Below are 14086 nucleotides of genomic sequence, written 5' to 3' on the forward strand. Positions count from 1 at the left end.
CTCTCACTCTCGCTCGCTCTCACCACACGGCACATATGCTGTTCTGTTAGTCGGCTTGTGGCGAAAGATTCCTGTGGCACTCTCAAACCCCAAATTCTTGGTTGCAGGCTGTCTATGTAGTTTCTGTATTTCTCTTTCTCCGACTGTCATTCTCTCAGGCTGAAGTCGGTACGACGGCGGAGAGGCCAGCTCTTTTCCCTTCAGAGCGGGACACATGGCTTCAAACAGCATCTTCGACACATTCTCGAGCTACTCGCCCAGTTTGCTGCGAGGTAAGTCACCCGTCGTGGCATTCCCTTCCCTTTTTCTTCACCTCTGTGGTGTCTAGAAAGCCGGTTTTGGTAGTCGTAGCACTCTTAAGAGATGTCTGTCTGCTGTAGTTTGCATGTTTGTTTGTGGCAGTTTAGCAGTTGTGAAAGTGTGACAGTGCATGCATGTGGGTTTGACGTGTTACATACTGACTTTAGACCAGTTTATACTTGCTTTGTTTTTACAAACTGCTTAAGATGTGGATGATAATGTGTCTGAGTGGCCTTCGAAGAAACCATGAGAAGGTACAAATAAAAAGGCAGGGATCTCAATGCACTGTGGAAGTTGGGGTTACCTGCGCATTTGTCTTCTGTAAGATGTTTGTTTTGTAATGCGGCAGTCTGTTTGGAGCAGGGTTTTGATCATAATGGCCTGCTCACCGCAAGCATTAGCACTATAAACGCACTCTCAGCGCAGGGCGCAAGGGAGGAACCAGCTAGACCAACCTTTACTGGAACTCGCAAACCAGTCAACTTCTGGAGCCAGGGCACTCTCGGCCTTTCTGTGGTCGCTGTGTATATGTGTGGGTACGAGCCCAAGTCAACATTAGTGATTTACTGGCATCTGCATCTCCTGAGCTCCTCAGAAGAGGCCATTTGTCACTATGGTAACGTCAACATGTGATGAGGTGCTTCCGTTTTCTTTGGATTGACTCCGGCTTTGTTTGGAAAAACAATGCAGATTCATTATCCTCACGCCGAGCTCATTTAGGGTGGGATGATGAAGATTAAAGTGAGTGTATGGTTAAACGGGATGTTTACTCTTTAATACATGGACCTTGTCTAATTGTGCATAATGCATCACTGTGGTAACTCCAAATGCAAATGTCTGATGACATCACAAATCTATTGAACTACAAGCCATTCACATACAGTCCCGTCCCTAGTTGCAGAGGGGAAGAATCTAGAAGAAGAATCATTTTGGCTCCTAAAAAAACATGATCTATCCTTAAAGATCCTTTTTTTTTGTTTTATTTATGTGAAGAACATTTTTAAACAACTTTTTTACACTAGAACGAACATTGAATTCAATTTAAAATCCAAATTAAATAGATTTAATGGTTCATCACAATTGTTTTATTCATCCATTCATTCATTTTCTTTTCAGCTTAGTCCCTTTATTAATCTGGGGTCGCCACAGTGGAATGAACCGCCAACTTATCCAGCGCGTTTTACACAGCGGATGCTCTTCCAACACTGGGAAACACCCATACACTCTTGCATTCACATTCATACACTACAGCCAATTTAGTTTATTCAATTTCGTGCTACCCACTGCGCCACCGTGACGCCCGTGCATAAATGTCAACATTTTAAATACATCAGCGTTTCCTCCAGGATTTTTCAGCTGTGGTGGCAGGCCTTTTACACAGATCTTCCAACTACTGTACCTATGACGTTATTTTAATGACAGATGTCGTGAGCGCAGTATTACAAGTCGATGTCGCATTCATGTAATACGAGCATGCGAATCTCTTTGCTTGCATGCCGATTTCTTCTGTTCGTGATCCTGATGCAGCCTGGGCTCAAACTAGCGACCTTCTTCCTGTGAGGCGATTGTGCTACCCACTGCGCCACCGTGCTGCCCTACAATTGTTTTAAATATATACAATGTCTTGTTTTCACTAACCAGTCAGTTCAAAATGCATAAATTATAGTTACGATCTACATTTTTAAACGTTTTATCTGGAAATGTATAATATTAATGGTGGCAATACTGGTTGGGCCTGTTTCTTTGTTCACATCTTTGATAGACATCATTGCTTTCATGAAATGGCTGCATTGTAATGTGATAAGTTTCATTCATTCACTCATTCATTTTCTTCTTGGCTTAGACCCTTAATTAATCTGGGGTCGCCACAGCGGAATGAACCACCAACTTAACCAGCATATGTTTTACGCAGCGGATGGCCTTCAAGGCGCAACTCAACACTGAGAATACACTCTTGCATTCACATTCATACACTACAGCCAGTTTAGTTTATTCAATTTCGTGCTACCCACTGCGCCACCGTGACGCCCGTGCATATATGTCAACATTTTAAATACATCAGTGTTTTCTCCAGGATTTTTCAGCTGTGGTGGCAGGCCTTTTACACAGATCTTCCAACTACTGTACCTATGACGTTATTTTAATGACAAATGTCGTGAGCGCAGTATTACAAGTCAAGAATGCATTCATGTAATACGAGCATGCGAATGTCTTTGCTTGCGTGCCGATTTCTTCTGTTCGTGACACTAAACCAGCTGGGGCTTGAACCACTGACATTTATTGATGAGTATTATTTGACAAGAGTATCATTTAACAAAACATAGGATTTCTTTGGTGGAGGCCCTGTCCGTAGCTTGGTTTGGAAGCTCTTAGATCCAGCTATGACTGCCGAAGACGAAGGCAGGGGCAGAGCCTTCCCCCCCTGGACAGGGCCAAACTGGTGGTGGTGGGGAGGATGGTGGGCGAACGTCTGCGTCAGCACCTGCAACCGAATGCTTATATATTTCTTGTGTCTCGTGGCTATTGGTTGGAAAAATATTGTGATGAGTGACATGGCTTTAGGTATTCCTTGTGTCTCGTGGCTATTGGTTGAAACCGATTGTGATGAGTGACGTGACATTAGGTCTTCCTGGTAGAACTACCGCTAAAAGCTACATTTCTTGCCGTGTTTTTTCATATAGCGGGTTATAATCACACCAAAACATATTAAAATGTAAGTGAATTAAAACTTTCTGTGATCATAGTTGTGCTGTGCGTTATTTGTTTAGCCCTCTAAACCATTTAATCAGGTTAAATGCTGAATGACTGACGGACAGGGCTACATAATGCGTGAGGCCAGCAAACACGACGTAGCTTTCAGTTATGATGAACACAGTTTCCATAATTATACTTTATTTAGATCTATGGTTCTGCATACAATGACTTTATCTCACTGGTGTTTATGGCTGTTTCAATTTACTTCAGGATGCATCAATGCCGTTCTATAGGCCGATTGGAGACATTCATAAATATTCCTAGCAAATTGATTTGATTTGATTGATTTATTAATTTTCAAACAGAAATGAGATCTGGCTGGTGGTAACACAGCTAAAACTGAACCAAAACTGGATCATGCAACAAGACAATGATCCCAAACACAGTATCAAATCTACAACAGAACCGCTAAAGAAGGGAAAACCATCAAATCAATGTGTTTAATAGACTAGTCAAAGTCCAGAACTCATCCTGATTGACAAAAACTTTGACTAGAGCTGTGCACAAATCTCAAAAACTCCTTCAGAATGATCTGAGAGACTGAGAAGCTCATACAGAAAGTCATTACTTTAACCCTTATTTGCTGTTTGGGATGTTTTCATCGACTCTAGTGTGATTTTGAGTCTTGAATTGGCCACATTTCTCTGTGTTTTAGCAAATGGAATGATTGTTGGTGACATCTTATTTATCAAAATCTTCAAAAGTTCAACAATACACTCTGGGAAAATTTACTACCCATTCATTGTGTTAGGGTCTGTTTTTGCCCCATTGACTTCCATTATAATGACATTTTTTGATTGCAAAGCACTGATACCATATAATCATCCATTCTTGATTGTTGCTGATTCCCTGTTGGTGTAGACTAGGAGAAACACGTTGTAATGTCACTTTACAGAAAACAAGACTCAGCCATGTGAATGAGTGTGTGCGCTGCTTAAATGGTGTTTGTAATCAGTCTTTGACGATCCTCAGGTGGTGTGAGTGTAATCAGTAGAGACTTGGAGCAGGTGTGAGTGTGTATGTGGCATGACTGAATATGTAGTCCATTTACAAGCAGATTTATAGTCCTTATGTGCAAACCAACTCGATCTAGGGAGTTACGATCGCTGGTGACCGTGACAGTTGGGAAGAGGTAAAATTTGTCATTTTTTCTGTTGATCATCAGTTGCAGTGCAAAAAAAAGCTTTTGTTCTGGCTTGTGTGTGTGTGTGTGTGTGTGTGTGGGGGTGTCTGCACGTGTGTGAGAGTGTGAGAAAGACCTTTGTGCACCTATCTTGATATGTCTGAGAAAATCTAAATAAGCAGCTCAGCTTTCAGAACATAGTAAGTGTATTGATACACACACACACACACACACTATAATCTGTTTTACTCCATAGAACTCCATATAAAAGTCTGAAACTGTTTTGCACAGCCCTGTCTAAAGAGTTAATGGTGCCAACTAATGATCTACAGTAAAAATCTACAATTTTATCTCTTCCCAACAGGAAACAACTCCAACAATCAAAAATGTTTGATTATTTGGTGTCATGGCTTTGCAATCAATAATTGTCATTATAATGGAAGTCAATGGGGCAAAAACAGCACCTAACATAAAGGAAGGGTAGTCAATTTGAACAAGGGTTAAAAGATTTCACCTTCAAATTTTAAGTCCTCCCAAGAACCATATCGTTTTTTCTTTGTTTGTTTTCTTATTATGTCCTTGTATGGAAGACAATGACATTCAAAAACTTTTTTACATGACTGTTAATGCACAAAAAATGACGTTGTGAGAAAACAACAGTAAAGAATGTATCTAAATCATAGCAATATGGATATGTACTGTATACACAAGTTCTGCAATTTACCAGCATCGTTTTGGCATTGAAATGACACTGTAATGATAGTTTATTAACTATATTTGAGACTGCTATATAAACCTGACCGTGGAATAGTATAGTTTGAATTACTTTGCTTTCTTTGCATGACACATTACAGTACAGAATGGCTCTTTCAGAATTATGCTGAATAATATCTGCATTTGTTTCATGTGTTACAAAGGAGAAAAGAGGCTCTTAGGGGTGTAAATTAACACTTACATTTATTCCTTATTGTAAGCAGATGCCATTACCCAAAGTGACCTACAGTGCATCCAGAAAGTATTGATAGTGCTTTTTTTCCCACATTTTTTTTATGTTACAGCCTTATTACAAAATGGATTAAATTAATTTATTTCCTCAAACGAATATGTGGAAAAAAGATTTTTTGAAATTGTTGCAAATTTATTAGAAATAAAAAACCTGAAAAATCACACGTACATCAGTAAATTCAGTTGATTGGACATGATTTGAAACGGCGTACACCTGTCTATATAAGGTCCCAGGGTTGACAGTGCATGTTAAAGCACAAACCAAGCATGAAGACAAAGGACTTGTCTGTAGACCTCCGAGACAGCATTATCTCGAGGCACAAGGCTGGAGAAGGTTACAGAAAAATATCTGCTGCTCTGAAAGTTCCAATGAGCACAGTGGCCTCCATCATCCGTAAGTGGAAGATGTTTGGAACCACCAGGACTCTTCCTAGAGATGGCCGACCATCTAAGCTGAGTGATCAGGAGAGAAGGGCCTTAGTCAGGGAGGTGATCAATAACCCGATGGTCACTCTGTCTGAGCTCCAGCGTTCTTCTGTGGAAAGAACCTTACAGAAGGACAACCATCTGTGCAGCAATCCACCAATCAGGCCTGTGTGGTAGAGTGACCAGACGGAAGCCACTCCTCGCCTGGAATTAGCCAAAAGGCATCTAAAAGACATTAATCAATAACATTAAAACTGACATTAATTAAATCTAAACAATCTGTTGTCATTTCTGATATTTGGGATTTAGATTTAATGTAAGTAGAGCAATGTAAACATTGGAAACTAAGCTTGTAAGATTCAAATAATGTAGTGTAAAAACATTGTGAACATCAATATCTGTGCATTGTCCATTTAATATAAAAAGCTGATCAGACGTATAGGTAATATGAAGTAATCTAAATAATGTAAAGTTTATGTACATTATATTTATCTTTTAAAAAATAGCTTAAATTAGCAAATAAAACACAAGGTGGTCCTACTGGGCAAAAAGGAGATGTCTCTCAGACAATATTAGAAGCTGTCATTCATTCATTCTCACCATACTTAAGGTCTTGGTCGCTTGTTTATCCTCATAGCATCCACTTGGGATAAAAGAACGGCATCTTCACTCTGTCTTTCATGAAACGGTGTTGCCATTTAATGTATAGTAAATTGACTCAATCAAAGTAGCGTCACTGCGCAAAAAAACATAATGAATGCATGTTACACTTCCGACTGTACAGTTTGTTTCCTTTTTCTTATACTGCACAGAGTTTTGAGGGAAGGGACGTTTTCATGTGCCATTCACTGACAGTCAGACAGGCTCATCCAGTTCATCAAACTCCGTCTTTTAAAATCCAAAGCAGAATAAAACAATCTCTTCAGAAAAGCCGGCGTATCAGCGTGCTGCTACATTGAACATGTGATTCGATTCGCGTCTTCTGATTGGTTCTCGGGATATAGCGGCTTTTGCTGTCAAAGGGAAGTGGCGTTTAGCGGCTTTTGCCAATCAACTGTTATTTTTGAATGTGCTGACGCTGGGATTTGGATGATTAGAAGCAAATCTATTTGTTGATGGTGTACTACATGCCTAAAGCATTCACTTAATGTCATTATCTCATTTTTGGCGGAAGTGACGTTTAGCTGCTTTTGCATCTGAACTCTTCATATTTTATTTCTTTATATATACTACTAAAATGTCAATAAAAGTCACTTTGTTAACTGTAGTTGAATTTTTAACATCGAAAGGCAATTCACAATTGTAAATAAATGGAAAACACTTGTGACTTAAAATACAAAAACTATTATTAACAGATATTTATACAGTATAAATACACCCAGAGTGTGTTATTGTTTTTCTTCTTCATCGCAATCCACTTCGCATCAATGATTTCAAATCCCACACTATCCCACTCATCTCCTCGCATGAAAGTTTGAGCAGCCGCTGCCGAACTGAACCTCACATGCTTGAGTCTGTGTTTACATGCATCAGCAGAACTCTAAGCTGGTTAGCATTAGCTTGGAGTCTGGGACGGATCTGTGTGTGTGTGTGTTAAATAAAGTAGCTCCGAGTGAGCGCTGATGTCATGAGCTCTGTGTAGTAAACAGTAGCTAAATGCTAGCGGGGGTTAATGTTTGCTATGTTCATGTAAACTCTCTGCTCTCTGACTCCTTATGTTTGGAGGGACCATCAGTCTTGATTGATCAAAAATCAGCGCATGTACTCTAATGGTTTCGTCTGTGTTGTCTTGACGAAATCCAAAAAGAAGGAAGAAAAGGGGACGGAAAACAGAAGTGTTAAAAAGCGTGTTTGCTTTAGTAACAGTGTTGCCAAAATAAGAGGCTGGGTCAAGAGAGGCAGCAGCTATAAAAGTGTTTCTGGATTTTGTTTAACCCATTGGTTTCTGTTTAAAGTCAATGTGAATGACAACCCATTTTGCTCGCGTAATTGTAATTATTTCCAAGTGAAACGCATGAAAGAATGTAGAGTTGAGCTTGAATGTATTAATCCAGGATTCATTCATGAAAGCAAGTGTTACAAATCAGAATAGAGCCAAGAAGTCTGATGGAAAATAAACCATTGATATTTTTCAGTTATCAATATTACACAATGATGAATCAATCAATGGGGCGGCACAGTGGCTCAGTGGTTAGTACTGTCACCTCAGAGCGAGTAGGTCGTTCTGTATGATCTCCTCGTGTTCGCGTGGGTTTCCCTTCGGTAGCTTCGGTTTTTCCTACAGTCCGAAGACATGTGTTATAGGTGAATTGGGTAAGCTAAATTGTCCATAGTGTATTTGTATGAGTTTTTCCCAGTAATGGGTTGCAGCTAGTAGGGCATCCGCTGCGTAAAACATATGCTGGATAAGTTGGCGGTTCATTCCGCTGTGGCGACCCCATATTAATAAAGGGACTAAACCGAAAATGAATCAATCAATCAATCAATAGGGCAGCATGGTGACTCAGTGGTTAGTACTGTCCCCTCACAGCAAGAAGGTCTCTGGTTTGAGTCCCAGCTAGGCCAGTTGGCATTACTGTGTGGAGTTTGCATGTTCTCTTCGTGTTCGCGTGGATTTCCTCCGGGTGCTCTGGTTTCCCCCACAGTCCAAAGACATGCGCTTTAGGGGAATTTATAAGCTACATTGTCTGTAGCATACAAGTTTCTGTGTGAATGAGTGTGTATGGGTGTTTCCCAATACAGGGTTGCGGCTGGAAGGGCATCCGCTGCTTAAAAAACATATGCTGGAATAATTGCTGGTTTATTCCACTGTGGCGACCTTTGAATTAGAGAGTTAACGTATATTCACACCATCAAAGGGGCGAGAGTGTCAAAGTAGCTGGAAGTCATTCATTTTCAATGAGAGTCGGTGGCGATAAGCGGCGAGAAGCAGCGTGGCACGTCTTCACCAGTGTGGCGTCGAGCAGAGTTGAAATCAAGTTAACTTTATGTTAATGAGCTATGAAGTGGTTGGGCGGCAACCAATCAGAATGATGAAGCCCACCGCTTGAAGAGAGGAGTCCAGAGAACACAGTCACTGTGAACTTTGGTTCCGACCACAGTTGTTCCCAAGGGTTTGATTATTGCGGTTGTCGGATTTACAATTATTTGCAATGATTATTTACAGGAACATGCTTTAAATAAGTTTCTGGCGAGTTACTGATGGGCATTAATGTTATATTTTTTTCTTTAAAAAAGAGTGAATCTTAGGCGACAGTACAAAACAGTATTGCTGCTTCAGGATATTTCAAACATAAGGACATATTGGATAATTAAGTGGAGCGAAACCACACCACATGCAACTTGATCTTCCATTGTTAAATAAATTTGATAAAAAGTGTGCAACATTTTCACGCTAGAAAGCATGTTTTTTATGACGGAATGTAAGAGATTTTCTGATATGCTGCAATGACCCCTTTAAATACGAGATCAGCCGGAGCTGAAGGCAGACAGCGTTGTCGCCAGGGCGGCCAGAGCTACCTTTGACACTCTTGCTGAAGGTGGTGAGAGCGTCAAAGTGGCGACAATGCTGTCCGACTCTACTGCTCCGGCGACAAGAGCATCAAAATTCAATGATCAGAATAATAATCAAAAAAACATTTTTGACTGGCTTCTGATGATTGACAGACACCCAGTCATTAGCATGTCGAGCGGAGGAAAAGTAAATGAATGAATAAAGGTTTGAAGGATATAAATATATATATATATATATATATATATATATATATATATATATATATATATATATATATATATATATATATATATATATATATATATATTTATTAGATTAGATTAGATTAGATTAAACTTCATTGTCATCACACATGTACAAGTACAAGGCAACGAAATGCAGTTTAGGTCTAACCAGCAGTGCAATAGCAGCAAGTGCAGGATACAGGTATAAGTTATAAAGTGCAGTTATAGAAAAACTATGGTAATATTTACAGATGGATGTACTATGAACATTATATACAGGTTGTATTAGCTATGAACAGATTTACAATAAATGAATATATGTACAGGATGCTATTAATAGCAGGAGTGGCAGATAGATAAACATAATTACAAATGTCCATGTGCAGTGGGTATGTCCAGTTCAAATAAGTGAATCAGTGCAATGCAGTGCAATGAATATGTGCAAACTTTAAATGTGCAAATGTTAAATAGTGCAGTGATTATGAGGAGTATTTATGCGGAAATTTGTGGATTTTTATATACTTTTATTTATTTGAGTATTTACTTATTTATTGTTTTCTTTATGCAGGAATGTATGGATTATTTATTTGCATATTTATTTATTTATTGTTATATTTATGCAGTAATTTATGGATTTATTTGATCTTTTATTTTTATTTACATATTTATTTATTTATTTGCGTATTGAATTATTTATTGTTTTATTTAAGCAGGATTGTATGGATTTATTTACTCTTTTATTCATTTATTTGCATATTTATTTGTTTATTGTTGTATTTATGCAGGAATTTATGGATTTATTTACTCATTTATTTATTTGCATATTCATTCATTTATTGTTTTATTTATGCAGGAATTTATGGATTTATTTACTCATTTATTTATTTGCATATTTATTTAATTATTGTTTTATTTATGCAGGAATTTATGGATTTATTTACTCTTTTTTTATTTGTTTGCATACTTATTCATATATCGTTTTATTTATGCAGAAATGTATGGATTTATTTACTTTTATTTATTTGCATATTTATTTATTTATAGTTTTATTTATGCAGGAATTTATGGATTTATTTACTCATTTATTTATTTGAATATTTATTTATGCAGAAATGTATGCATTTATTTATTTGCTTATTTATTTATTGTTTTATTTATGCATTAATTTATGGATTATTTACTCATTTATTTATTTACATATTTATTTATTTATGCGGAAATGTATGCATTTATTTATTTGCATATTTATTTATTTATGCTGAAATGTATGCATTTATTTATTTGCATATTTATTTATTTATGCTGAAATGTATGCATTTATTTATTTGCATATTTATTTATTTATGCTGAAATGTATGCATTTATTTATTTGCATATTTATTTATTTATGCGGAAATGTATGCATTTATTTATTTGCATATTTATTTATTTATGCTGAAATGTATGCATTTATTTATTTGCATATTTATTTATTTATGCTGAAATGTATGCATTTATTTATTTGCATATTTATTTATTTATGCTGAAATGTATGCATTTATTTATTTGCATATTTATTTATTTATGCTGAAATGTATGCATTTATTTATTTGCATATTTATTTATTTATGCTGAAATGTATGCATTTATTTATTTGCATATTTATTTATTTATGCTGAAATGTATGCATTTATTTATTTGCATATTTATTTATTTATGCTGAAATGTATGCATTTATTTATTTGCATATTTGCATATTTATTTATTTATTGTATTATTTATGTAGTAATTTATGAATGTATTTACTCTTTTATTAATTTGCATATTTATTTATTTATTGTTTTATTTATGCAGTAATTTATAGATTTATTTACTTATCTGTTTATTTATTTGCATATTTATTTATGCAAGTGCTAGTAAAATAAAGTTTTATGAATGCATTTTATTAATTTCTTGATTGCATTTTTGTTAATTGATGCAATTAATTGCCCTGTTTTGTTAATATATCACTGGAAAACACAAGACAAAAATAGACTGACATACGATACAGAAAGTCAAATAAAACAGTTCACATATAAGAGAGTGAATGTGAGAAAGAAAATTGAAAGCGCGAGACGAGAGGGTTTGTGCGTGTGTAAGTGTGTGTGTGTATGTGTGTGTTGCGTGTTAATCTGATGCAGACTCTGTTTGCTTCTGCTGCTCACAAGCAACCACAATGAGGTCACACCTGTTGCACTGAAACAGCAGTCTAAAACACACACATACTAAATATATAACTATAAATATATATATATAAACACATATATAGAAGCCCATGTGCTTATATATGCCTATATACGCAAATACAAAACCGCGTTCACACATATATAACAGTACAGGTCTGCTTACAAAAAAAATTGGTCAAGATCTGCAATGCACATTGTAAAAAATCAAGTAAATAATGTTCAATTAGTTTGTTTACACACTTATTAAGTAATGTGTCAGTCAAAAACCCCAGTAATGTGTTTTAGTGCTTTTTCGTGTGGTTCTAAACATCCTATGGTTCCATCTTATTGATTTTGCCAGCATGAAGATGAATACTTAAAGCGTTTTTAAGTTTGCCTGATATTTACACAGTTGTTGATGATGATTTACATGTAGTAACTTGTGCTTTGACATCAGCATGAGCATTTCTGATCAGTTGATTGTAACCTTGGTGCATTTTATTTACCAAGAGTTGAGGTCTGTGTGGTGTTTAAAGGAATCTCATGAGTGTTCATATGATAAGTGTTCATGTGATATTGTTAATAGTTATCAAACACTTCGTTCTACACATTAAGCGAGCAAATGTTATAGGGATAGTTTACACAAAACGTTACAATTCTGTCATCATGTATTCTCACTTTACGTGTCTGACTTTCTTCTGTTGAACACACAAGAAGATATTTTGAAAAATGCTGAAAACCATTGACTTCCACTTGTTTTTCTACTATGGAAGTCATTCAGCATTCTTCGAAATTTCTTCTTTTATGCTCAACAGAAGAAAGAAACTGATAAATATTTCAAATCACTCTGGGTTAAGTAAATGGTAAGTGAATTAATGAATTTTTGGATGAAATATCCCTTTAAAATTTGAAGTAGAAAGAATGAAAGTGTTTTCTTCTTGAAACCTTTAGGATTTTTTGTATTGTGTATTAATAAAAAGCAGAAAGTGTTGCTAAACACAAAATGGATACAACATTGAACAATATTATAAGTCAAAAACTGCACAGTTTTACTTCTCAATGCAGTCAAGTGTTCAAGTGATTAACCGATACTTGTCACAAACAACCTTTCCCACAAGCAGAGAAACATAATAATATATAGAAGGCGCTCAGTGACATTCACACAACTATAAACGCCATCATGGCACAATAACAGACATTAAATAAAAGTAATGAAATAAGTGAAGTTTTCAAACTAATTTCGAGAGGAGCACGTGATATAATTGACTGCAGCTGGCCACTCATCTACACTCACTAGTTAGCCAATCAGATTAACCCCAACTCACTATAAGTAGCCTAGCTAGAACTACTCTCTTATCTTCGTTTTCCGAAGAAACCCCCATCCACCCCTTCTCCTCCGTTTTTCTTTTACCACGGGGAGCTCTCGAGAACCACCTGATCTCGTACTCCCCTCATATGCTCTATGGACCAGGCGGGAGCCCTGGGCTCACCTATCTCCGAGCTCAGGGTTCTCTCCCGGGACAGCATGCCAAACTTGCTAACAGTTGTCAAACAATATCTAAGTGTGAACTCTTGAAACCTAATTTATCAACATTAAATGTAACATAAAATTCTAATGTGCATCAGTGATGAGGAAGAAAAGAACCACACACATATATATATATTCTCACCGGCCACTTTATTAGGTACATTTACTAGTACCGGGTTGGACCCCCTTTTGCTTTCACAACTGCCTTAATCCTTCGTGGCATAGATTCAGCAAGGTACTGGAAATATTCCTCAGAGATTTTGGTCTATATTGACATGATAGCATCACGCAGTTGCTGCAGATTTGTCGACTGCACATCCATGATGCGAATCTCGCGTTCCACTACATCCCAAAGGTGCTCTATTGGATTGAGAACTGGTGACTGTGGAGGCCATTTGAGTACAGTGAACTTATTGTCATGTTCAAGAAACCAATCTGAGATGATTCACGCTTTACGACATGGCGCGTTATCCTACTGGAAGTAGCCATCGGAAGATATTATAGATATTATATTATAGATATTAAGATATATAATACTCGTAGGCTGTGGCTCATCAGACCAGGCAACGTTTTTCAAATCTTCTATTGTCCAATTTTGGTGAGCCTGTGTGAATTGTAGCCTCGGTTTCCTGTTCTTAGCTGACAGGAGTGGCACCCAGTGTGGTCTTCTGCTGCTGTAGCCCATCCATCTAAAGGTTAGACATGTTGTGTGTTCAGAGATTCTGCAGACCTCGGTTGTAACGAGTGCTTATTTGAGTTACTGTTGCCTTTATACCAGCTGGAACCAGTCTGGCCATTCTCCTCTGACCTCTGGCATCAACAAGGCATGTGCGACCCCAAAACTGCCGCTCACTGGATATTTTCTCTTTTCAGACCATTCTCTGTAAACCCTAGAGATGGTTGTGCGTGAAAATCTCAGTAGATCAGTAGTTTCTGAAATACTCAGACCAGCCCGCCTGGCACCAACAACCATGCCTCATTCAAAGTCACTTAAATCCCCTTTCTTCCCCATTCTGATGCTCGGTTTGA

The 14086-nt window shown here is 37.1% G+C and overlaps 1 protein-coding gene across 1 annotated transcript in view; it reads left to right on the forward strand.

Moving 5' to 3' along the window:
• The window catches only part of runx3 (RUNX family transcription factor 3), a 131794-nt gene that overhangs the window by 208 nt on the left and 117500 nt on the right, over positions 1-14086 (forward strand). Inside the window, exon 2 of the mRNA XM_056470341.1 lies at positions 159-272. Coding sequence (XP_056326316.1) covers positions 215-272 — 58 coding nt within the window. The 5' untranslated portion in view covers positions 159-214. The remainder of the gene's footprint in view (positions 1-158; positions 273-14086) is intronic.

Source organism: Danio aesculapii, chromosome 13, assembly GCF_903798145.1.
Source record: "Danio aesculapii chromosome 13, fDanAes4.1, whole genome shotgun sequence".
NCBI lineage: Eukaryota > Metazoa > Chordata > Actinopteri > Cypriniformes > Danionidae > Danio > Danio aesculapii.